The following is a 26,679-nucleotide window of genomic DNA, read 5'->3' as shown; positions in this document are numbered from 1 at the left end:
GCAAATTCATGCAACATCAGCTCTCCAGAATAACTATGTAATTAATTCAGGAAGAAAGTAGCATTTCAGCCATGGTAAGCAGTTGCCCAGAGTGGCAATTGTTCAAATGTTAAGTGTTATTGTACTGACAGAAGTATGTAACTGTAAGAGTTAGACATTCATCATCACATAGCCAAATGTATTCTTTACCTTAGTAAACTGATTAGTTAATGAATTAGTTTTGTTAATTAGTGATTTAAGTGTTTGATTATCTGGAAATTTGCGTATACTATATTTGGATATAAATAATCTCTGCTATATGTACCTCATCAAGACAGACCCTAAATATTTTTTGTTTTGTTTTAACTGGTAGTTTATTTATTTATTTATTTGCCTTTTTTTTTTTTTAACATTGGGTCTTGACATCTTCATGCTCTTCTCTATGTTTTATGGTCAGCTGGGCAAATGCAGGGTGTCAGCAAAAAATATAGTACTTTTCTAGGCTATGCATGCATGTTAAATTTAAATTAAAGGAAATTGTCCAAGTTGTCTTTTATTTTGTTTTTAAAATTGACTTTTTTCTGATAATTTATTAAGTACAGACTTACATAATTTTCTTTTAAATTACTTGAAAAGATTTGGGCCTAAATGAAAATTTTATTCTGTATCTTAAAGGCCTATTTGGCTGGAGTACTCCATCTCTCCATAGAAAAGAAAGGTTTCCTCTTAATAGTTCTTATGGCACAACAGGAAAGCTATCTCTGAAATGCCGTGTCACACAGTGGGACTTCTTTGTCTTCTCACTTGGCCAACTAGTGAAACAAAGACATGCAAGTCTGAGTTGCTATTTAAACTCTGTTAGTAATGTAGATGAAAGAAAAGGGAAGCTTTATTTCCTAAATGTGGAATTTTATGTACAGAAAATAATAGTAATAAAATTTAGAAAATCTTAATGATCTCTTTATGCCATTTAACAGATAACTTTTTTCCTCTGAAAAACTGTAAGTTCTTGGTACCGCTTAATAATAATCAGCCTTAATGACCGTTCTGTTACTGTTTTCCGTGCAATCAGAATTTTATTCCTTTTTTTTCTTTTAAGTCATTTATGTGAAACAATTATGGTCACAGCAGTTTAGGGGAAAAAATAACGCAAAAATCTACAAGCAAAGTACATACTTCATTTTCCCAGTGATATGTGACAATTCCAGTTTATACACAGTAGGATTTGGCATATAAAGTTTCCTATACAGAGCTACTTTTTTGTGATGCCTGAATTTATACAGATACAAGAACTGAATGTAGTTGGAAAGAAATTTGCTTTCTTGGAGGTAAACTTATGACTAGCTAAGTCCTCTGCAAATATCAGTAAATGTTGTTTTACACTTTAAGCAAAGTGTGTGTCAAGCATAATCTACCATTTGTTACCTTTTACATCTTTCTGAACTTTTGCTGATAGGTATTATAGTATTATTGATATCCTGAAGAACATGATTTTGGCACCAGAGGCTAATTAGTAGAAATAAAGATTAAAAAAATTGTCAGGGTTTTTGAGGATAACGTGTTTTTATTGGCTTGGAGTTTCTTGAAAAACTTTTGAAAGTGTCTTTAAAGTGTGTTTTATATTCTGTGAAGTAAATACATCTCTAAAGAAAAAATAATTTGAAATATATATATTTTTTTCTTTTTTGTTGTCTGCACTTGGGCCAAAGATCTGTTTTCTGTAGCACCTATGTCTGCTTTAACTTAGACAGTAATTTCAACTTAATCTCTATATTGATTATTAGTTAGAAATAGGTTCCTGTAGTGTGTATAAGTACTCCAATGAATATTTAGAAAGTGATATTAATATTTTATAATATTAGGGAAAAAAACTTGGGTAGCACATGAGTAAATCCTGAGTAAAAATAAGGAAGTCAGAGTGTAATTCTTTCAAATGATGATTTGCTTTTTCATATATACTAAGTGTTTTTCATTTTTCATTCAGATGCTGGAAATTCTGTAGAGTTCAGTCAAGTGCGTGTGAATACAAGTGTGCATGCACACAGGTGTGCTCACAGAGAGTTCATAATTTTATTACCTTTTTGTTGTTGTCTTTGTACTTTGACTTCTACTGCTACACATTTGAGTGTGTGCTTCCTGGGGGGGTGTTCTTTTATGTTTTAAATTACACAGAATTTCCATCTGCTTTTATTTGATTTGTGGTTGCAAGGATCATGCTTGGCCCATGGAATCTTACACTGTGCCGAGAGGATGTGGAGTTCTGTCAGCCAGTGAAATATGTCTGGCTTTTTTTTTTTTTCTTCAGCAGGTTTCATATGCTTCTCTTCTTGTGTGGTCTCACTATTCTGAATATATTTAACAGAAATACTTGCTCTCTCTATCTTCTGTGTGCTGCTCTCTTTTAAGCAACCTATGTATAAGGAATCTGAGATCCAAAAAAAAATTTAGTCCTGACTAAAAACAAGGTAGTGTAGAAAGGTACTTTAATAGTTGCACATTCCAAAATTTATAACAGCATTCCGTGTTCTGGTTATACACAAGTACTAGCTGACTTGTAGTTAACAATATACATCCTGTTATATATATATATATATTTTTTTTTTTTTGCAGGCATTGCTACAATGTACAGTTCAACAGCAAGAAGCAGCTACTGAAAAACAGTATAAAATAGCAGTTGAAAAACATTTTTACAAATGTCAAGAGCTTCTTGATGCTCAGATATGTATGTGCACTTACAAAAACTTTTATTATTGCCTTTTAGTTTTTCAGCTCTTTTTTGTTTGAAAAAGTATGTCTTTTGGACCAAAGAAGATGGCCAGTCTTTCATTTTGTGTCCTCAGCGTAACAGTAAACACAGTTGCTTAAAAATACTAAGTGCCTAACGACTCTGTATCTGTTGGAATTGAAAGTATTTTATAACATTTTAATCTGCATAGAACAGATTCAAGATTCATTTTGTTCACAAACTTACAAGTAAATTCATTCACCTCAGTCAAAGTTTGCCATCTTTGTTAGTTATATGTGACTGGAATTTTGAAGCCTAATCAAGCAGGCAAAAGTGCAGAGAGTGCTCTCTGGTAAAACTACCAGGTTTACTAGAATTTATTCTGACAATTAATCTGTTGGAAGAGTTTTGAAAAATGTTTACTGTGTTTTTATTTGTTAATAGATCTGTTCTTAAATGTATACTTCTTTGTTTTAGTATTTCCTTCTGTTCAAATGATTTTGTTATAGCACTTAAGATTACTGAGATGATTACTTATGATTATACACCAAGTTGTTTAGCATTCTGTGTTATGGCATTGTTCATACTTGTACATCTTTACATGTATACATAATTATGTATACATTATTTATATGTATGTTTATATATTATATGTATGTTTATATATTATTTATATGTATGTATACATTATTTATATGTATACATAATTTTGAGTATCCATATCACTTCAAAGAATTTTTTTGCCATATCATTAATCATATGGTGCAAGTATGTTCTGTACACAAACACAGCTTCTTTTTCTGGTTTTCTTCTAGTATTCTTGTCTTAAAAGCAATATTTGGCTTTCAAATTTTAAGTGCACTTAATTCTCTCTTAAATTTTCTGCTATTTTATTTCCAGTTCCACAAAATCAAGATTGTCTCACTTAATGTATTAATACCTATATTTTCTCCTAGTTCTTTGCCTTAACCCCCCTACCTCTCCTCCTTTGGGAAGGAAGAAAGACTCTTACTTGTTTTAAACCTATCATTATTTCAGTTTATTTCACTTTCAGATTTTAAAGCTGACTTTTATCAGAATGCCTGTGATGGGGATGCATGTTGTCTGTCTGAAGAGGTACTGATGATACCTGCTGCTGGTACTTGTACAGTATTGTATGTTTCAGGCTAGTGGAAGACGTGAAAGGTCTAGTTATATCTCAGTTTACTCCTAGACAAATTCATCTTCGATTTTGACATGCAAGGTTTTTCAGCACACTGACTACCATCGTCACCTTCTCCAGGAGGGAACTGTCAGCTTATCAGCAAAAATTATCCTTGGTTCTGTATCTTGTTTCAGCTGTCTTTTTCACTGCACTCTTCTCCCAGTTCTGTTTCCATAGGTCTTCAGTTTAAGACCTTGCTAAAATTGCAAAAATTTCTTCAGGGTAAAATACTCTAGCCATTTTCTGTTGTGGTCCTTCTTACAGGTGCCTTCTCCACAGATTCTAAACTCAGAAAGTTCTGGTCTGTTTTCTAGTTTAGTTTCATTTGCTTGAAGTTCCTACGTGTGCATTATATAGTATTCTTTCTTCTCTCAGTCTGGAAAATCCTCAGATTTTGGATTTTACTGTTTGCAAAACCTGGGATAGTTTGCACTCTTGTTAAAAGATCTGCTTGATTTAAATTGATCAATACACTCCCTGACTATACTGAATTGCCTCTCATTGAAGAGTCCTTTTGTATAGATTGTTATGACTATCCATTGCCCTTGAAACAACTCCTTGAGATATGAGTTGTCAGCATCACTTACTATCCAGCTACTGTCAACAGATGCTGGGTAGTTATACATCTACCCTTTTTCTTAGTCCATTAATATCAGTCACTTGTCTATATTATCCTTTTTCACGTGTACCTTAGGTGTGGAGGTTATGGGTCCTCACTTTAAGTCCCATGCTGATATGTGTTGAAAGAACCAGTTCCCTCAAATTCAGTCATGACCACTGTGATGAATGCTTTCTGAGGAGCAGTCTCTAGAGTTGCTGTTCTTTTTTTCCCTAGGGAATATGCTCTCAGATCTACATTTCAAACAGCAAAGCAAGTATTCTCATGGCATTTTCAGATTTGTGATGGCCTTGGTCAGCAAACAGGACAGTAAGAACTTCTTTATGCCAGGAAGCAATCTGGTTAGATAATAAACATTTAGAAAAGCAGTGCATATCAGTTGTTTAAGTCTAGTGTTTGAAGATTACAGAGGAAATGTCATTGGCAAGCACATGTCATTTTAAGTGGGGAAATCACAAATTTCATGTTTTTCTGAGGCACGCATTTGATGTTGTGTCCTGAAAATGAATACCAGTTTTGATCTTGTGTTTGAACTTGTGTACGTTACAAGAATACATACTGAAAAATTTGATCTTGTAAAATTTTTTTATCAAAATAGGCTACTTTTGGAAAAAGCAGAAGCCACTGACAAGAGAACATTCCAAAAAGTTCTGTGTGAGGAATGGATAGTTTTGTATGGTTCATTATTGATATTTTAGAAAAAAAAAAAAAACTGAATAGGATAATTATTTTGATTATTTTATTTTGATTATTTTAAAAAGAGAAGAAAAAAGAAAACTTTCAAGTAGAAATGTTTAGTGCTCAGAAAATTAAGGCACATAGAAAATTAAATTAATAAGAATGTTTCAGTATATGTCAAAAGGCTTAGAGGGTGAGGCCCTCAGTTGTAGAACAGAGATATTACATGAGGTAGAACAATAGTGAGATCCCACCTAGTGTGTGGGTGTATAAATAAGAAGTTGGACATAATAAATTTATCTATCTTATTGGCAAATCTGTATTATAGTAATAATAGTGCTATTTTCTTTAATGGGTGCTAGCAATCTTTTATGAAAAGAAGAGGCATGGAAAAAAATCTGCAGGCCATGCACTCCCATTTTTAGTCAGAAGGAAAAAAGTGGTTTTTTTATATATTTATAATTTGAATTAAATGTGGTCTCATCACTAAGACATTGTATCGGAGCAATCGCTTGGACTGTATGCTGGAACTGTAGTTGGCAGGGTCTGGTTTCATTGGCAGTGTTCTGCTGTTGCATATTTCATTATGGAGAATAGTATGTCCTTCGGTCTTATCTCTATTCCATTATTTGAATAGGAGTAGTATGTTTCAACATTAAAGAAAATTTTAATTCTCTGTGTAGCAAAGAATGAAGACTTAGAGACTGAGTTGTAAATTGCAGTACCTTGTGTAGTATACATTCTGTAAAACAACTTTAATCACATAGGAATGTACAATGAGCAAGTAGTCTGGTTAGCACTTCTATAGTGATAAAATGCTTAGAATTTTTGCTATAAAAATAGTAGTTAAGGACACGTCAGTGCTATTTTCTGTGATTACATACGTTTTTCTTGCTGAGACAGATAACATAATTATGAATTTCTTATGAATGAAGTGTAACTCTTTGGTTTTTTTGTCCTTATTTAATTTGACTGCTTTGCATGTGAAGGGAACGTCTGAAATTTAATATCACATCCACTACGTAACACCTATAACCCACTATACTCCTATAACACACAACAAAATTCTTAACTAATGATTCAGATTATAGAGGGAAAAACACTGTAGTTTGCAGAAGATTATCGAGGGAGGTGATTCTGCACCTCGGCTCTGCTCTCATGAGGCCCCATTAGGAGTACTGCGTGCAGTTCTGGAGCCCCCAACACAAGACAGATATGGAGTTGTTGGAACAGGTCCAGAGGAGGGACACAAAGGTAATCAGAGGGCTAGAGCACCTCCCCTGTGAGGACAGGCTGAGAGCTGGGTCTCTTCAGCCTAGAGAAGAGATGGCTTTGAGGGGACCTTATAGTGGCCTTCCAGTACATAAAGGGGACCTACAGGAAAGCTGGGGAGGGACTTTTTATTAAGGGCATGCGGTGACAGGACGAGGGGAAATGATTTTAAAGTGAAAGAGGGTAGGTTTAGACTAGGTATTAGGAATAAATTCTTTACTGTGAGGGTGATGAGACCCAGTTCTTCCCTGGAAGCATTCAAAGCCAGGCTGGATGGGACTTTGAGTAACCTGGTTTAGAGAGAGGTGTCCCTGCCTATAGCAGTGGGGCTGGAACTAGATGGTCTTAAAGGTCCCTTTCAGCCCAAACCATTCTATGATTCTATGATTATTGTGATAACTTTGTAAAGGACAGACCATTAAATACATGGTAAAAAGATGAAGTAAGCTTTTATTGTTTAAAAGTATTCACTGTGTAGAATTATGATGTTCTAAGGAATTTTTTCATTAAGGTTCCTAGACCCTGAGATTAATAATTTAGAAGGCTGGACCTTTTTTTTCTTGAAGCCCTGGAAATGATGTTGTATCAGAATTTTCTCTTATTATTCAGTCAAGGTTGGTGGTGTTAAAAATGTAGACTGTGGTGTGGTTGACTTTGATACAGCATTTAAAACCATCAATAGAATATTAAGGGGAAATAAAATGTTAAATAACTGTAGCAAATCACTTATAATGAGAATCATTTTCTCTCTATTTTTTTCCTTGCTAAACAATGTGAAGTGAAGCATGCATTCTGGAAGGAGAGGGATAAAAATGTATATGCAGTTAAGCTCTGATCACACATTTCTGTCTCTAAATTATCACTAAATGACATTCCTCTGTTTTTTTTTCTCTGTCTTCCTATGGAAGTAATCTCAATTAGAGATACAACTGGACGGTGTAGTGTTTTCATTTTTGGATGTAGCTAAGGGAGATATATTTTATAGTGGACTTTGTGTTAATCTGGATATTTTCCACTTTGATTCATGTAGGAAAATAAAGAAACACAAGGAATACCTTTGATTTTATGGTTCAACTGCATATATATTCCATTAGTCTACTGGACTGCTTTTCTTCTACTCTGTAAACCCTTAAGGATGCAGACTGTAGTTTTCCTTCCTATAGAGTATATTATGCTGAAATTTCTTCCATAGGAGCCAGAGGAGCTACTGGTGTACAGTATGTTAAATACAGAGGAAAGAACCCAATTAAATATTTTCCTCAGTTCTTTAGCAGCCTCATCTAGTGCCTACAGCAAGGGATTTGGGACTAGATGATTTTTAAGGACCCTTAGAACCCAAGCTATTCTATAATATAGATATTTTTTGATATCTTTAGGTGAAGCTATGAAAAAAATGTTTCATTTTTACGTGGAACAACTAGTTGCTCCGTGACCATAATTCTTTTTTCACTCTACTTTTTTGTGATGTTTGCTGTCCGTTACAGTCATTTTCATTGCTTTACAAACAGTGGTTCAAAATCTGTTTGATGGTGTATGAAATCTTTTGACAGCGGATGAGGTGGGTGCGGTGTGCTCAAGACAATGGTGATTGAACTTCAGTTTGAAGAGAAAAGTGAACTTTTGGCTGAAAGTTCAGTCAGAATAGAAGTTCAGTTTCTATAACTCAGTTTTTTAAAGTATGTGGGTGCTCACAAGATCAGCAGGTGGACAGGCAGAAAATCGATGTGTTAATGATAATAAGCTGCTGGAATGTAATAGATTCCTTGCCTTGTTAAGTATTTGGAGGATGCGTTTTGTGTTTTGCATAGCCACCTGTGAAGATTAGCAGTAACCCCTATAAACAAGTCCTAAAATGATAAATATAAGAACTGTACATGTCATAAAGAAAATTAACTTTTATATACAAGAAAAAATGTTTATTTGGTTCAGCAATATAGTTCCACAATTTAAAGTATTATTTTGTATTATTTTAAATTTCATTTTTATATCTACTTATATTCTGTAGCATGTTCATATAATAATGCTTATTTAATATTGCTTAGTATATACATTTCTCAGTAAAAAATTTTCCAGAGATGCAAAAAGGCATATTTCCTTTTTGAAAAATGATAATCTTCACTAGTCTTCCAACTTTATTTGAATCTGCCTACTATCACAAGCTAGTTAAAAGGTGATTTTTTCAGTCTCTTTGTACTGTTAATTCAGCCACGATACTGTCAGTCTCAACAAAAAATCCTATTTGGACATTGCATTTGCTAACCCAAGTTTTCAGATCTTCCTTGGATTCATCAAGTTTCAGATGAAAGCAGCGCTGTAGTGTGTTTTTTACTCTCTGACTTTTGCTTATGTAACAGAATCTCCTCTTCTTATTATGAATTAGTCATCTATTCCTGCCAATACTGAAAAAATAAGTAATGTTGTATTATTTTTATCCTTTATTATTTTTCTGTCGGCTATTGTTTAAAAAAAATATTTTCCACATTTTTGCTAATTTCATTTTCACTAATCTTTGATTAGTGAACATTTTGCTGTTTATAAAGCCTATTTTTTAGGAGTCCATTTTGTCTTATTTTTCCTGGTAGATGGAGCAATTCTGAATAACTCATGCAGTCTTCAAAATGAATTGAATCATAAAAACAGAAGAGCTAGTGAACACTCTTCATTCGTATTTTTACTAAGGTCTCTTATCTCTGTATTCTTAGAGCAGTTTGGGGGCTATTTTAATAGTCTTTTTTACTATGTACACTTTCTGAGAAAAGTGTTTTTAGTGTTAGATGACAGAATAGCTTCTTACTCTATTTATAAGCAGTAACACAGTTTCAGCAAAAGATTTGAGGCTTGATAGTGTTGTCTTGAATTAGTATCAGCCTCCAGTGTGCATCAAGTTATTAAGATTCTTCTGCACAGTGCTGATTTGAGTATTAAGCTTAGTTGTTTTATTACCACTATTGTAATTTTCCTTTGTATTGTCATTGTTTTAACTTTTCTTTTTAGTAATGTTTTGCTGGTTTCTGAGCTTCCTCTTAGAAACATTTTGCTGCTTTTTTAGCTACTTGGCCCACAAACTGGCAAAAAGATACAGTTCAACCATACAGTAATTAGTTATAATTTGAGGAAGTGGAAATGTGTAACAGATGTTGGAATTTTTTAGACAAATTTTCCACCTTGCACTGCCAAACACTCAGATGCCACTGATAGTAAGGACAGTGTAAGAAACTAGTTATGATTACCAGATCTTGTCATTTGATTTGCACTTAGCATAGCAGAGGTGAAGAAAAGTATAAAAGAATGTGCTGGTAAATATAGCTAGCCTTTTTACAGGAGCAGAAAACTATTATTAGTGTTTGATAGGACTGCCTTTTTCCTCAGGATAATATTTTGAATAGGGCATATGGGCATAAAATGGGCATATTTTACCCATTAGGGCAAAGACTTTACAAAGTCTTTCTGCAATAGCTGTGCATTTTTGTCATCTCTCTCTCAAATGGAGATAAAGTGATTTTTCCCACAACCTGAGTTATTTCTTCCTACTGTTATATTCCTCCGTGAGACCGAAATAAAAGTAGAATTTAGTGGGCTAAGAAAGTTTCTTGTTAAAATAGATAAACAAATTTGAGTCACTGAATTCTTAAAAATGCCCAGTCCAGTAGGTTATTATTTCTTCTCGTGAATAAAGTATTGCAGTGTTTGCTAACTATTTCTGCAGATGATTTTTCCCAAATTTTGAGGGTCAGGGATTGCTCCATGTCCTGTGTAATGAAGGCACAAAAGTATTGATCTTAGTGGAGATGAGAGATTAAGTCTTATTATGACGGTGTTTTTTTCTGATAAACTACTCGCCAGAATGCAGTTTCATGAGATGAAAAATTTTGGTAGAACTTTTTTATGAGAAAAAACTGGTCATTCACTTGTAGTATAAATTAGAAATACAGAGGGTTATGCCTTAATATACTAAATATATTTTTCAGAATGATGTTAGTAAAGGAAAATTCCAAGTGTCATTTCATTAGTGTGTGAATTTCTTTTCCTCAGATTAGAAAATATGCAAAGGTGCATGTTGAGTTCACACGTTAGAAGGAAGAGATGCCATCTAGAGGGACTACAGCAAACTCAAAAGGTGGGCCTGTGAACCTAATGAGGTTCAGCATAGCAAAATGCAAGGTTTTGCACTTCGGTCTGATTAATTCCAGATGTGTATATAGACTGGGAGAAGAAATTGTTGAGAGTAGCCCTGTGGAGAAGGACCTGGGGGTCTTCATGGATGAAAAACTGAACATGAGCCAGCAGCATTCTATTGCAGCTTGGAAGGCCAATGGTATTCTGGGCTCCATCAGAAGAGAGGTGGCCAGCAGGGACAGGGAGGTGATTATTCCTCTCTACTCTGCCCTTGAAAGGCCCTATCAAAAGTACTGTGTCCAGGTCTGGGGCCCCCGGTACAGGAAAGATGTGGAGCTGTTGGAGAGGGTCCAGAAGAAAATCACAAAGATGATTAGAGGTATGGAGCACCTCCCCTACGAAGACAGGCTGAGGGAACTGGGCTTGTTCAGCCGGGAGAAGAGAAGGCTGTGAGGAGACCTCATCACAGCCTTCCAGTATTTTAAAAGGGGATTATAAAAAGGAGGGGAATCAACTTTTTACTTGGGTAGGTAGCGATAGGACAAGGGGGAATAGTTTTAAGCTCAAGGAGGAAAGCTTTAGATTGGATGTCAGGGGTAGTTCTTCTCAGAGTGAGAGGTGAGGTGCTGGAACAGGCTGCCCAGAGAGGCTGTGGATGCCCTGTCCCTGGAGGTGTTCAAGACCAGGTTGGATGGGGACCTGGGCAACCTGGTCTAGTACCAGATCTGGAGGTTGGTGGCCCTGCCTGTGGCAGGGGTGTTGGAACTTGATGATCCTTGGGGTCCTTTCCAACCCAAGCCATTCTATGATTCTATGAATATAATTATATTCTGCAGTGATACTGCAAATAACACAAACTTTTTGTTTCTCATAGTGTTTGGGTATTCACATTAACTTTGTTTGTGCTGTGATGTTATTTTTCAGTGGTTTCCTTCCAGAATTGAATTGGTCAGGTTGGATAGTCAGGAGGTGTGGTAAGGTGTTAGAACAGGCTGCCCAGGAAAGTGTTGGAGTTGCCGTCCCTGGCAGTTTTCAAAAAAAAGAGTAAATGTGGCACTTAGGCTTAGTGAGCATGGTGGTCAGCGGTTGGACTAGATGATCTTGGAGGTCTTTTCCAACCTTAATGATTCTGTGATTCTAATTGGGCAAATCACCATGCACAGATCACCAAGTTCAGTGTAGATAAATTTGTTAGCTGCTATTCATAGTTTATGTAATAGTAGTCAGTAAAATAACCAATCTGCAGGAACTTAAACTGGATACCTACCAGTTATAGTAAAATAATTATAACATTGTTGGATGAAATCCTGTGCTCGCATCCTTTTCCATGAAACTGTACAGGACTAAGAAAGGAACTATCAACATTTTTAAAAAGCATTCCAGTAAAAGCAAGACACCCTATTTTCCATTTTTCTTTAAAGTTGCAATTTAGGATTAATAGGACTATTTAAGGATTATAGCTGTACTAAATTGGATTTAGTTATTAATGTTATTAATTTATTAATGTTATTATTAATTAAATAATTTAGTTATATTTATTATTATATATACTATGTCATCCTTCAGTAGATATGTACCTTAAAGGAAAATGTCCTGACTCTTCTGAAATAAATCTAACATATAAAAATAACAAAAAACCTTGACTATTTGCTATCATGATCAAATCTGTTTAGAATTTATTCTGTGACTCACATTTCAGGAAAAAAAAAGAAAAGATTTTTTAAATTTCTTTTTTACTGGAATCAAGAAAAACCACAGGACCTCTGTATTTATGTTTGAATCTACATCAAACAATTTTCATTTAGAACCATTGCCTAGAAAACTTCTTTCAGAGTGGAAAATGTAACCTATTTTTGAATGCCTTTTGTTTTAAGTTGCTACTTTGCTTTAAGTTGCTTTCTTGCTGCTTTCTAGAGAATGGGGTAGAAGTGTGAATATCTTTTCAGAAAGATATTTTTTTTCTTTTGTTGGAAAACACTGTCATATGTTTCATAGGCCTTCATGTCCCACTACAGTTTTACCCTTTAGAATTTTAACACATCAGAATTTTGCACTCTGCACCCTGTAACTCCCCAACCAAGGAATAAAAAGATGCAAATGATAGCTTTGTAAGAAAGGAGGATAGAAAATTGGTGGCTAAGCTAGTTAGACAAAGTGGTACCCGAGTTTAAGGATTTCTGAGCTGGCTCAGTATCTCTCCATAATGTGCCTAATAGCTCACATGCACCATACGTATTTTAAGCCTAGCAAACTTAGACTGTTAGAAACAGTGTCTGAAATCTTGTGTATTCTACTAATGGGGACTAATTTCATCCACTGTATTCCCAGTTCAGGAGTCCCTTTTTTTCCTAACTTCAGATAATATGCAGCTGTACCTTCTTCAATTTCTATTTCTGCAGTTTAGTCAGAGAATTAATATGTTATTTTTCTTGAATAATTGATAATTATATTGAAAATTTGGGCATATTAAGAGTTTTTTTCCCCATTTTCTGATCCGTAAATTGTTGATAAATAAAGGAACCTTACCTCATGTTCCAGTTAAAAGCTTTATAGACACTCTTAGAGTCTAGATGGGTTAGATACTTTTTCCAAACATAAGACTCCCTAAATAGGTATCCATCATAATTTTCCTAGAAAAATTGGAATAGAAATGCTTGCTTTCATATGGACGCTATTTCCAATGAAATGATTAGCCCACTGACAGGAGAATGATCACTGTTACTTTAATGGTTTTATTAGGTTTGTTTGCTGGAGAATGGGCAGTTGACAAGTACAATTACTAGGAGGTCTCCATATTGACGTGCAGATAAGACTTAAAATAAAGTGACCTTTTCAGTGCCTGGAAATCCATAGACTGTATAGATAGCTCATATCAGTGCCTTACCTTTCAGTGCTCTTCCTTTATTCCTCCAATGCTAAAATGTTATTACCCGTGGAAACAAGGAAATGTTGAATGAGAGAAGGGACTTATGAGACAGGTTTGCTTAGCTATAGGCATTTATGTCCACAATCTTTTAAACACTGATGGTCTTTATAGATTACAGGCCTTTGCTGTATTTGAACAAAACTCTACAAGCCAAGTAAACAAATGTAGAACATTCTATTACTTCCAGTTAGCTAAAAAATGCAAGAGCGTGTAAGGGTTCTCAGCAGTATGTGCTGAAATGAAACTGTCTCTTTTTGTGTTTTTAATGTTGAACTCCATTTAATAATTTAATTTTAAAGACAATCAAATTAGGAAGCACTGTCTGTATAAAAACTACAGCGTGGCCATTTGGTACCAGAGCCCAAAGTCTTTCTGCATATGTCTAGATTATTAATATAACTAATACTCCTATATAATAACTTTTTCTTAGAAGGTATATGGATTGTTGGAACTTGGTGATCTTTGAGGTCCCTCCCAACCCAAGCCATTCTATGATTCTATGATATGATTCTATGATTATTTTAGAGTCATAGGTAGGAAGCTAGTTGCCCTGATTTAACAACTAGTTCCAGAAAGGTTTTTACTGTAGCATTCTGTTCAGAGGTATTTAAAATAACAGCTTGAAAGCCTATTCATACATACATTAATTGTTTGCCTTTTATTTTTGCTTTTTTCAGAGTCTGTCAATAGGTTGACAGCAAAAATTTCCGTGATCACTGGCAGAAGAGGAAATGCACATTTGCAAACCACAGCTTCAGACATTGTCTACTTGAAGGTTATGCGTAATATAAGGAATTGTTTAGATTCCTAATAACAAAAAAAAAAAAAACCAAAAAACTACATAGATGAGTGTGCTTTGATAATTTCAGAGTGGTGCATTTATTTACATATAACGAGTTAATATCACTATCAATATCATTTTAAGAGTCACAGCATTCAAGGAGATTCCATGACTTGATGTTAACTCTTCTGTGGGATACAGCGCCATCAAAAATTAAGTGGAAAATGGCAAGTTTCATTTTGCTGTATCTGTGCTAACTATGCAATATGTGTTTTCTGGACTCAAGACCAGTTTCGGGAAAAAGCAATTTGCACTACTTCAGTCTGCTTTGTCTATTTCCAGTTACGTGTTTCTTTTTGTATAATCTATGTAATTTAATAGCTGAAGGTACATTTCAGTCAAAAAAAACCCCAAAATCTCATTGTCCAAGTAAAAATTTTGAGGCCAAGTCAACAATTCTTCAAGATGTTTCTCCAGGTCTAGTACAAGAGAATTTGCATTTCTGGGTTGCATGGACAGCTGTTGCAACATTTGTGATGGTATATGAACTGCTGGAAATTGAGATATGAAGGTAACTGCTTATGGAAGAATTAATCCACATGAATAAAAATTTACATTGTAATAGCAAAGGACAGCCAAGCTATTCACAAAAGGCTTATAATCTCAAATTATAATCTTTGCACTTCCACAAGGTATGGGGAAGATTTGTAATATAGAGGAAGTTGTAATGAAATATGCCGGAAGTCATTAGCTTATAGTATTCTAAATGTACTCACCAATAGTTAATTTTAACATCTTGAAAAATCATGAATGTATATTTATACATAGATACAATTCTTTAAAAATTTCTGTGGATTCTATAAAATTCAAAAATCTATACCACGTAGATTTTCTAATGGACCTCAGAAATATGAGAACCTAAACTAAATTACAGTGATCATACTTGAAATGACAGTTACAGCAGCTTTCGTATTTTTTAACCTTACTCAATAGGCAATTTGTTTTGTGCTCATTGGTGAGCCAAAGCAGCATACCGTATTTCCCCTTCTGCTTCCAGAAGAAGCAAAATGATTTATATTATACTGCTGTCTATGTCTCCTTTTGCTTGGTACCCTGTCTCTCAATGGAAATGATTGAATATGACTGATAAGTCTAGCTGTTATTGAACTCCTCATTGCTGTCATAATGGCTGGCTGGTGTAACATTTTCCTGTTTTGTACAGACATGCAGTTGTTTATTCTTCTTTGCATTTGAAGTTTCTATATAATAAAAATTAGTTGATCCCAATTTCTATATTTTTCAGGATTGCTGTCTACCATAGGCTTATAAAAAAAGTAAACTGCTTTGTAAGAGTGGTTACTGTTGTACACAAGACTGTAATCATGAAGGTTTCTACTCCACTGCTGGGAGAACAGATATAAGTTGTCTCCATGGTCCATATAGATGCATTCTGTTTTGTATCAGTGCAAATCTCCGTATTGTTCCAGAATTTTCAGGATGAGCCTGTATGTTTTTCTTGTATATAGCAAGAAAATTTCTACAAGTGCCCAGAAATTTAAATGTTGAAAATCATGATCCCTTGGAGAGTGTTGTAAAATACAAGGGCAGCTCTGAATATAATGCCTCCTATTTTATTATGTTGGCCCATGACAGCAGAGGCAGATATTAGTGATATGACAGTAGAGGTTGAACTTTCCCACCAATATTCTGTTACGTATTGTTTCTGTGCAAGAAATGGAAGCAGAAAGCCAGTATGACAAAATGAAGTGTGATACGGAAGTGCATATGAAGCAGTGTATGTCATTGAATTCTTCCATGCAGAAAAAAATGATACCCATTGACATTTGTGAACACTGAACATTTATGGAGACCAAAACGTGGATGTTAGCAAAGTGAGGCAGTGGGTAGTCGGTTTTGGCAGTGGCAACAGCAACACTGGGTCACTTCCAATGGTGCAGATTTTTTACAAGCACAGCATGTGCAGTGTTGTTCATCACTGGTGAAAATGCATGGCTAATGGTGGTGACTATGTTGAAAAAAAATACTGTTTTGTAGCCGTGAGTTTTCTCTATCAAATAGCATTACTGTGCTCTTTATATCTGTTGTAATTTCCATAGAAATAAATTGGAGGCATTACTTTCGGAGCAACCTACATACCGATGGAAGCTGGTCCATTATGGCAAATTGAAATACACAGTCTCTTCATGTCTAACCTAGAAGTCAGTTTGAACTTAAATACTGGCATCTGTTAGGCTAGAAACTGTAATCTTGCTTACAGAGTTTAATGTAGTAAACTCTCCTTTCGTTTACTGGACTCTCCTTTGTTTACTGTAGTAAACAACCTCCTTTCGGGTTGTTGTAGAGAGTGATAAGGTCTCCCCTGAGCCTCCTCTTCTCCAGACTAAACAATTACTTCTCCAGACTAAACAATCCCAGTTCCCTCAGCTGCTCCTCTTAAGTCTTCTGCTCCAGACCCCTCACCAGCTTCATTGTCCTTCTCTGGACACACTCCAGGGCCTCTTTGTCTTTCTTGTTGTGAGGGGCCCCAAGCTGAACACAGTACTTGAAGTGCAACCTCACTGGATCTGAGTACAGGGGGATCGTCACCTCTGTGTTCCTGCTGGCAACACTACTTCTGATATAAGCCAGGATGGCATTGGCCTTCTTGGCTGCCTGGATACACTGTTGGCTCATGTTTAGCCGAGCACTGACCAACAGCCCAAGGTCCGTTTCTTCTACACAGTCTTCCAGCCACTCTGCCTAAAGCCTGTAGTGTTGCATAGGATTGTTGTGACCAAAGTGTGGGACATGGCACTTGGTCTTGTTGAACTTCATACAACTGGGGTCTCAGCCCATGGATCCAGCCTGTCCAGATCCCTCTTAAGGGACTTCCTACCCTCAAGCAGATAGACACTTCCTCCCAACTTGCTGTCATCTTCAAACTTACTGAGGATACACTCAATCCCCTCATCCAGATCATTACACAGGACTGGCATCAATACCAACCCTTGCGGATCACCACTTGTGACCAGTCACCAGCTGCATTTAATGCCATTCACCATCAGTTGTTGGACCTGACCCTCCAGCCAGTTCTTTACCCAGCAAAGTTTGTTCCTATGCAAGCCACAGGCTGCCATCTTCCCCAAGAGAATACTGTGGGAGACAGTGTCAAAGGCTTTTCTTGAGGTCTAGATAGACTACATCAAACTTTTCTTCATCCACTAGGCAGGTCACTTGATCATATAAGATCAGTTGGTTAACCAGGACTTGCCTTTCACGAATACATGCTTGCTAGGCCTGATCCCCCAGTGATCCCATGTGCTGTGTGATCTCACTCAAGATTATCTGTTGCATAACTTTCCCTGGCACCAAGGCTGGCAGGCCTGTAGTTCTCTGGATCCTCCTTACGACCCTTCTTGTATATGGGAGTCACACTGGCAAGCCTCCAATCCTCTGGGACCACTCTGGTTGACCAGGACTGTTGATAGATGGTGGAAAGCAGCTGACAATCACCTCCACCAGCTCCCTCAGCACCCTTATGTGGATTCCATTTGGCCTCTTGAACTTGTGACAGTCCACATATAGTAATAGGTCTCTGACTGTTTCCACCTGAATCATGAGGGATATATTCTGCTCCACATCCCAGGCTTCCAGGTCGGGAGGTAGGAGTACTCTGAAGATAGCTGGTCTGACTTTTAAAGACAGATTTAAAGAAGACATTGAGAACCTCAGACTCCTCCTTATCCTCAGTGGTCACGTTCCCCACAGCGTCCAGTGAAGGATGGAGATTCTCCTTAGTCCTCTACTTAATGTAAAAATATTTGTAAAAAAGCTTTTTGTTGTCTTTTACTACAGTGGTCAGGTTGAATTCAATCTTGGTTTTTGCTTAATTTTCTCCCTACATATCCTCGGAACTTCCTTGTACTCTCTACGAGTTTCCTGTCCTTTCTTCTACAGGAGGTAGACTCTTTTTCTCCTGGAGTCTCAGAAAAAGTTCCCTGTTCATCCTCACCAGTTTTCTTCACCACTGGCTCATGATGATCTTATGATGAGCCAGCTCCTGCACCTCTGAGACTTCCTTCTTGGTGGGTGTCCAGCCTTACTGAACCTCTTTACCCTTCAGGACTGAATCCCAAAGGATCCTCCCTACCAGTGTCCTGAACAGTTTAAAGTCTGCCCTCCAGAAGTTCAAGGTAGTAGTTTTGCTGATCCCTCTCCTGACTTCACCAAGAATAGAGAACTCTACCATTTCATGGTGCTCTGCCCAGGACAGCTCTTGACCTCCACATCTCCCACCGGTCCTCTGTGAACAGCAGGACTGCGACTTGCTAGAGCAGGGCACCTCCCCTCTTAGGCTCTCTTACCAGCTGTATCAGGAAGTTATTTTCTAGATGCACTCTTGAAACCTCCAAGACTGCTTTTTCTGCACTGTATTATATTTCCAGCATATATCAGGAAAGTTGAAGTTCTCTGTGAGAACAAGGGCTAGTGTTCGCACAACTTCTGTCAGCTGCTCGTAGAACATGTCTTCCATGTCTTCATCCTGATTAGATGATCTATAAAAGACCTCTTCCAGAATGTCAGCCTTGCTGGCTCTCCCCCTGATGCTTACCCATATAAACTCAACCTTATCATCCCCAGCCCCAAGCTCAACAAAATCAAAACACTCTCTATCATGAAGAGCCACACCACCAGCCCTCCTTCTTTGCCTGTCCCTTCTGAAGAGCTTATAGCCATCCATTGCAGCACTCCAGTTGTGGAAGCAATCCCACTATGTTTCAGTAATAGCAACTAAGTCACCGTTTGCCGGCTGCATGATGGCTTCCAGTGCCTCCTGTTTGTTGCCCATGCTGCATGCAATAGAGTAGATACACTTCAGCTGATCCATTTGCCTCACACTCAACCCCATCATCATTCCCCTAGGCTTATCTCTAGCAAGCCTCATTTTAACCCTTTCCCCCCGCAAACCTAGTTTAAAGCCCTCTCAATGAACCCTGCCAGTTCCAGGGCTTTATTTCAATAATCTCTCTTCCTGAAAAAATCTTTTGGATTACAATAAAACTTGAAGCAGCGTTCTCATTGCTGTCACTTCCTGGCTTTCAAAGTGCATGATATCACAAGTGGCTAAAAGTGAATACAGTTGTCTTCTACTGTATGTTTAACTGAGAGGTAGAACAAATATAATTTAATTTATGCAGTTGTTTAAATGAACTATTTCAAATGTGCGATTATTTGGATTATCATTGTAAATTTTATAAGAATTATTGCTATGTGTGGTGTTCTTTTCAACTTCCTTTTCTGTACTGTCGTATTGAGAGAAAATACCAGATAATCAGGAAGTTAAACATTTCTTCTTATCATGTGTTTCTGTTGTTGTCAGTGAATCAGTTAAAGAAGCACAGTATATTTCCATTAACCAAATCTAAATTTTGAGTTGTTTTATGAGCAGCCAACAAACCTAAGTCTCTTGGATGAGTTGTGTTTGTCTGTTTTTCTTGCAGACTGTTGTTAAAATAATATGAATGTTTTCTCCCAGTAGCATCAGAGACTTCTTGACATTTTGGAAGCAGAGAAGGAAGCCTTGTCGGAAGAGATAGAAGAAGCTTTGATGCAGCAGTCACAGAAACATAAGGTATTGCTTTTATTTATAAAAAAAAATGATCGTAGTCCACACCATAGATTTCATAGGCAATGATTCTGTCACAGTTGTTGACAGGAAAATGGAATTTTCTCAAGCAGTTGACTGAAATTATTTTTAGCCACTTCTCTCTTGAATATTGTAGTTTAATTGTTCATAATATTTACAGGAAGTGCTGGACAAACGTTTGGATGAAGAAAGGAAAAGAAGTAAGGAGGCTGAGGCAGCTGCTGCAAAGTTATCTCTTGCTAGGTATTAAATATGGCACAGATTCCAAGTGTGTCATTACCAATACCAGGTTTAGCAACTCATTTCATAACCAAATTTGTCAAATGTTATGTTCTCATCTGTGTTTAAAGGAAAGTCTAAGCCTAGAAATGATTAATAGATCTGCTTTATCCTATGTTTTCACAGAGATAGTCTATGTAAGCTATCTTCTTCTGTTTAAGCTAACCTCTGAATTAGTTTATTACAAGAAGTTAGAAAATTGCAGTTCAGTTGTTGGTGTTACCTGAATACCTGTTTCTACAGTCTTTCAATTAGCATTATTGTCTCTCAAATTGAAGAGCTAGGTGGCAAGGTCAATTGATCTTAGCACAGTTAGCATTGTGTCTTATTTAATTTTTGTTAAATACGGCGATTTTCTCAGAGGACAGGACTGTGAAATCATGTGAAAATACAAACATTTCAACAAACTATAATTAATTTCTAATACTGGTACAGAATCCAGTACAAAATTTCAGTTGCTTGTAATGATCTGGGAAAACCAATAATGCAAGCTACCTAGTACAGTAGGCTATGGTAGCACATTCTTTATATCTTCATATGTGATGTACATACACTGTCTTAGCACCTCTCTCAGTAATATTCAGTAACACAAAAAACACCTGGGAAAAAATGTGAATATTATAAAATATCTTAATAGGACCTTTTTGGTTACATTTTTAATATATTTTATAAATGCCAAAAAAAAACCCAAGTTCCAATTAATTGCAAGAAACAGCTTTATTTTTAAATAAAACTACTTGAGGAACCCAGTATTTCTGGCCTTTTATGATATTTTTTGACTTGTTGCAATATCATCCACAAGGATGCTGCACTAACCTATACGCTTACTAAAATAAGGAAAGGGAATGAGGTGCCAGCCAGTATTTGTTTTGAACACTTTGGATGCTTAACATTATTTATTTGTAGATGTTGTGTAATGATAGATCATCTTGCTGATAAATATATTTGTGAATGGTTCAGCTCATATGGAGCTGTGCATTGTCCCTATTACTTTAAATTCAGTGTGTTTCTTCTGATGATTTCATGTAATGGTTGAATATAAGCATTAAAAAAAAAGATGGAATTATGCTTCTTTTAGCATGTGCTCTGAGGAGTTTGGAGATGGAAGACACGTTTGTTTCAAGTACACACTGGCTACTTTTGCAAAGACAGTGTTTAAGCTGCTCTTGGACTTCACTAAATTCTTGAACATTACAGCCTCCTGGAGGAAGTCCCATGATCATAGAATCATCGAATGCCTTGGGTTGGAAGGACCTTGAAGATCATCTAGTTCCAACCCCCATGCCATGGTCAGGATCGATGTGGTGTGTGAATAAATATCACCAATACTAATGTGGTGTATGCTCCATATTTCTTTATTTTTTTTCTTGTGGTCACAGAAAGCAAGCTAGTTATGATATGGTATACTCAAATAGGTGGGAATTTAAGATCTTTGCTTGCATCTTTTTAATCTGTAACTGTTAAGTAGTTGTCCCGTGGTAGTATAGAATTAGTAGCGCTTTAAGATGGATTGAAGCTCATAGTTTAGAAGTAAAAATATTTGTCTCATATCTTGTCAGCTCACTGATCTCACTAGGAAAAGTAAAACGTATGCTTACAACACCCACATTGGCTATTTTCTTCGTTTATTTCTTGATGTGTTTTGAAGGCTGAAATAGTACAGGAGGTTGTTCTGAAAGCCGTAGAGGAGGAAAGGAGAAATATGGAGAAGATTCACGAAGAAGAAAGAAATATATGGAAAGCAGAACATGAGAGACATAATGAGAAGATTGCCCAGGCTGTTTGGGAAGCAATGCAAGAGCAAAGAAAACATAATGAAGTTAGTATATTTTATTCTTCCATGGGCCTTCTTTGTTTGTTTTATACTTAATTTTTACGGTCTTCCTAATGATATAGTAGATTTTCTTATGATACGTTGCTTTTCACTGCACCTTATTGATACTTGAAATGCACTGCATTCTTCTTAATTTATTTGCATTTAGACTGGAGAGAATTTGACGCTTTCAGAACATAGCTCTTGTGACTTTTTGAAGCATGTGTATTGAAATAATTGTGCACTGTAAATGCCTGGGTTTCTTCACTGACTTCCAAAAGAGCCTGAGACAAATTGTTCAGATACTGGCATTATGTTGTAGATTATTTATGTGTCTTTTTCTTTTTTATACCTATGGAAGGTAAGTTACACTTATTCGTTATTATGCTGGAATTCCGTTGTCTCTATTAGTAAAAGGATGTTTTACTGACATAAAATATAGAGTAGGTACAAAATAAAGAGGATTATTAAAATCAGAAATGTAAAACAGTAACAAACCAATGTTTTTAGAGTTGCATCTTAGAGAGATCCTTCTGTAGGGATAGTTGTATATCATTTAACTCAAATTGAGAGGAACATTCCCAGCATTGTATTTAATTAGAAAGTAGGGATCTCAAATTAAGTAGCTCTTCCAAAAGCAATTTTATAGTCTCCACTGGTCAAAATATCTGAAGGAACAGTCTGTTTTGGTGGTGGCCTGCTTGTTTAAAATTCTTCACACTATAATATTCAAGATGTATTGCATTCAAATGTTAGAATTTTATGTTGCTGTTTGTTTAAAATCCTGAACAACAACAACAACAAAAACAACAAACCACACACCTTTAGAATTTGAAGAAGAATAGGATAAAATATCATATATGTTTAAAACCCATCTCTTTGCAAACAGATGCCATTTCCCTTTCCAATGTTTAAAAGAAATATTCATCTCATACTTACCAAATTCACAGTTATTTTTTGATGCAAAACCATTATTATAATCTGCATATCTTTTGTTTGCATTTCTAGTAAAAATAACATGATTTTCTTTTGTGTGTAGCTGGCTTAATTTTTTTGAATCTAAAGGTATCAACTGATGTCAGTTTTCAAGGTAGTAATTTTCCTGTGTTAAGCATTTAAGGACTCTTTATGATGGAAAGATAATCCAGTGACTTCAAAGCTAAATTTAAGCTAAGAACACTGCTCAAGGTTTAGCTACAGTAGAAATCATTCAGACTACCCAGAATGACTCTTGGTACCACTGGTGCAAAGGAGCTATTAAGAGCAGAGAGAACAATAACATAGTTGTGTACTACAGTAAAGAAATACCATAGTTTCATAGCATGTGGAACGTGAAGAGATTAGTAGAAGGAGGAAATAGGAATGAATGTCATTAAATTAATGTGCAGTTTAGTGATACTCCTAAGGCAGATAGTTCTCTCCTTCCGTGGAGACCTGTGCATCTTGGACAAAATGTGCTGTCTGTCAAATGAGAAGATTAAGGTTGGTTATGTGTCTTAAACATTCTTCAGGGAATGCGTCCCATAGCTGAGTTTGTGAGGTCAGGCAGGATTCTATTTTTATGGATTTGGGGTTCACATAAAATATCCTCAAGTGATTAATGGTAGTTTTTTTTTTTTCTTTCCTTGTGGAGCGTACTACTGGAGTTTCTTGCTCCTTTTGACTTGCTTTGGAAATTATCATGGGGCAGCATAATATTAGTATTTTAGTATTGATTGATGTATTTTCAGACAAAATCTTAAATACTGAGATGTCAGTGCTTTTCCAAGGAAGAAATTCAGGATGTCAAGAGGACTTTTCAGCTTGGGATGCTAGCTAATCAAGCAGTTGATGATGTTAGAGTATTTAGTTATATACTGTGACGCTGAGTAGCATTTTCTTATTAGAGAATGTTGTTAGTACTTCTTCCATAAATTTCTTGCTTTTGATGCAGTTATGCAGCATTAATTAATTCATTTTTTAATACTAAATAGCTCTGACAACTTTGATGGTAACAGGTATAATTTCTCTTATAGTAGATGATGATTTCTCCTTTGAATTAGGTTCCTTTTTTTCAAATACTTGATCTGTTTTCACTTAAGTAAAATGCAGATTTTTCTTGAGATTTCTGCAGTTCTCTCACGTAAATGTGTGTAACATATTTGATGTTTTGCTCTTTAATCTCTGGTTAATGAGTGCAAGTTCTTTGGGAAGGATGGACTTTGATATAGAATGCTTTTTTTTGCATAAATTTTCACTTTGTACTTCTACCATGAAATTACTTACCTCCCTAAGCCGTTATGCGTATAAACATACTACAGCTACTAAAAATCTCTCAATCTGACAACAAAGAAAGTCGTATAAAGCTAATGTGCCAAACTGTAAGATGTCTGAAGTGTCTTTGGTTTAGTGCTGAAAAATACTTGGAACTACTGTCAAGCAGTTTGTCAGCTGACAGTGATTATATAGAGCCTTCTACTCAGTTTCTTATTTACATTTTTTCTTTAAGATTTTTGTTACAAGATGTATAAAAACTATTCACTTATTTGCAATTATTGTGCAGACAGCACAATCTGTCAAGTCAGCTCTATAATGGCCAAAAGTAAAATATATAGTCTAACATTTTGGACAACTAAATGTAAATTATGGCAACGCAACACTTGCCTTTTCTAATTCTTCATGTCTTGTATAATTCTTTATGCTTCTCGCTTCAGAATTGTCATCTGATGATAATGATTAGCACCAAGTAATGAAACAAGTGTGGATGAATGGAAGTGAACATGCAAAACATATCTTTTAGTGTCAGGCGCATAAAAACAGCATTACAGAGAATACTGTTATTACAAGAGAACTAACTTTTTGACCAACACATGAGTTTGGAACCTAATACTAGGAAAGAGAAGCCTTATTCTTAACAAAACTCTCTATCCTTTTCAAATTACAATAAAAGGGAAGAATGTGTGTTTGAGAAAGAAAATATATTTTTATATTGTATTTCTTTTATCACAGTAGTCATTTTGTCATAGAAACTTAGATTAAAGTTGAATTTTATCATGCTGCAAATTAATTTGAAGTAATTGGCTTTACTGATTTGAACAACAAAATATTATATCAAGCATAGTATTAAAGAGGAGGAATTTTCTTAGGATAAGATATCCTGAATATGACATTCAAACTGGGGAGAATAAGCTCTCCTTGAAAGTAGCAAGTCGTCTTTTAATTAAAGATAACGTGCATTTGCACATTAGTCAATGAGAATGAGAACCTCTGTGTTGTGCAGTGTACCACTGTGCAGTTGCTTGGCAATTATTTTCTGTGATATTTGGTATTTATGCTACTTTTGTTTGACTGGGAACTGTTTCCTTCCCGGGTTTAGGTAGCTGCTCTGTGCTGTCTCTAGGCTTATACTGAATTTAGAAGACTAATGTGCTTTTTGCTAAGTGCTCACTTTGAGCATTTTTTCTGTCTACACTAAAAACATTAATATCCTATTTGATACCACCTTCTGAATGCATCACTATCACTTTATACTCAATAGATGTATTAATGTTTTCTTTCTGACTGTCCAAATACTAATTAATACCTTCAATATGCACCTTGTCTCTTGCTTTTCTGGACTGTATAATGACTTTGTTTCAGATCTGATTTGAAATGTAATTGTTTATATGTTGCTGGTCATTTATGCAGCAGATCTGTAATATATGACATATCATATCTAGCCACATAGATGCAATCTTTATTCAGGCTCCTGCTATTTCTTTAATATTGCATATTTATTTTCCATGACTCAATTATTGTTTGCTCATTTAGAGTACTACTTTAAAGACCATTTTCTAGCCCTTTAGTGTTGTTTCTCCATTGCTCTTTCTCTGGTAAATAGGCTATGAGCTGCTTTTTGTCTCTGCATCAGCGATCGCTTTCAACTTTCTTTTCATTTTTCACTCTAATTATATTAATTACTGAAAGATCCTTTTTTTTACATATAAGAAGTCCATTATATTGACATTGCTTTTACGTGCATTATAATACTTCTGTACTTGAGAATATTTCCACATGTCCTATGCAATAATATTAATTTCACTTCCTGAAATAGTCCTTGAAACTCTTCTCATTTATGATGTACAGGACATTGAGTGCACTGCCAGTTAAACATACACAATACAATAGTATTCTGTAAATAGTAAACAGTATCTGTTTATCAGTCTTTCTTTGTCAATTTCTTATCTGTTTCATAGGTTACAAAATCCTGTTGGGGAAGCAGGCAATATGTGAAATGCACCATTTGTTCTATGCTTCATAATATACCAATACAACGGTATATTTAATGTTGCAATTCCAGGAATAAATTGTTAAACTTTGTAGGATTTTGTCCAATTGAGAGAGTGTTAAGCTTTGGAAGAAAAAGCAGTACTTCTTTCAGCAGCAGTCTTGGCCTATCACAACATTGCTGTTCATGTTCAAAATCTTGTGGCTTTATGCCAGAAGTTATTTTTCTGAATATCACGGTTCCTTATCTAACACAATAGTGACAATTATATTATGTAATGTGATGGAGAAAAAAATTGCTTTTCTAAATTGATCTACAATTTGTATTGCCTTTGTTGTTTTTTTTAGGTTGAATTAATTTGGCTTTTAGTTTTGTAGGTAATAATCTACAGTGT

General features: G+C 35.6%; 2 protein-coding genes across 15 annotated transcripts in view; both read left to right on the top strand.

Moving 5' to 3' along the window:
- The window catches only part of LOC110390642 (coiled-coil domain-containing protein 91-like), a 79,921-nt gene extending 58,093 nt beyond the window's left edge, over window positions 1–21,828 (top strand). For 2 of the 14 annotated variants that reach the window (XR_002433800.1, XM_021382041.1), the window contains 2 exons: window positions 2,590–2,701; window positions 14,197–15,587. Coding sequence is in view for 7 of the 14 variants with exons in the window: in XM_021382041.1 (XP_021237716.1) it covers window positions 2,590–2,701; window positions 14,197–14,198 (114 nt within the window). In the remaining 7 variants the exon portion in view is untranslated. Of the gene's footprint in view, window positions 1–2,589; window positions 2,702–10,509; window positions 10,595–14,196; window positions 15,588–19,836; window positions 19,933–20,107; window positions 20,191–21,304 lie in introns of those variants that run through there. The other 12 variants (XM_021382042.1, XM_021382039.1, XR_002433799.1 and 9 more) reach the window with 11 other exon arrangements.
- A 51-nt stretch (window positions 21,829–21,879) lies between these two features.
- Window positions 21,880–26,679, top strand: part of LOC110390643 (coiled-coil domain-containing protein 91-like) — a 47,330-nt gene continuing 42,530 nt past the window's right edge. The window contains exon 1 of the mRNA XM_021382044.1: window positions 21,880–22,045. Coding sequence (XP_021237719.1) covers window positions 21,929–22,045 — 117 coding nt within the window. The 5' untranslated portion in view covers window positions 21,880–21,928. The remainder of the gene's footprint in view (window positions 22,046–26,679) is intronic.

Source organism: Numida meleagris, unplaced genomic scaffold (genome assembly GCF_002078875.1).
Source record: "Numida meleagris isolate 19003 breed g44 Domestic line unplaced genomic scaffold, NumMel1.0 unplaced_Scaffold165, whole genome shotgun sequence".
In the NCBI taxonomy this organism is placed as follows: domain Eukaryota; kingdom Metazoa; phylum Chordata; class Aves; order Galliformes; family Numididae; genus Numida; species Numida meleagris.
This window is presented reverse-complemented; position numbering and strand designations above follow the sequence as displayed.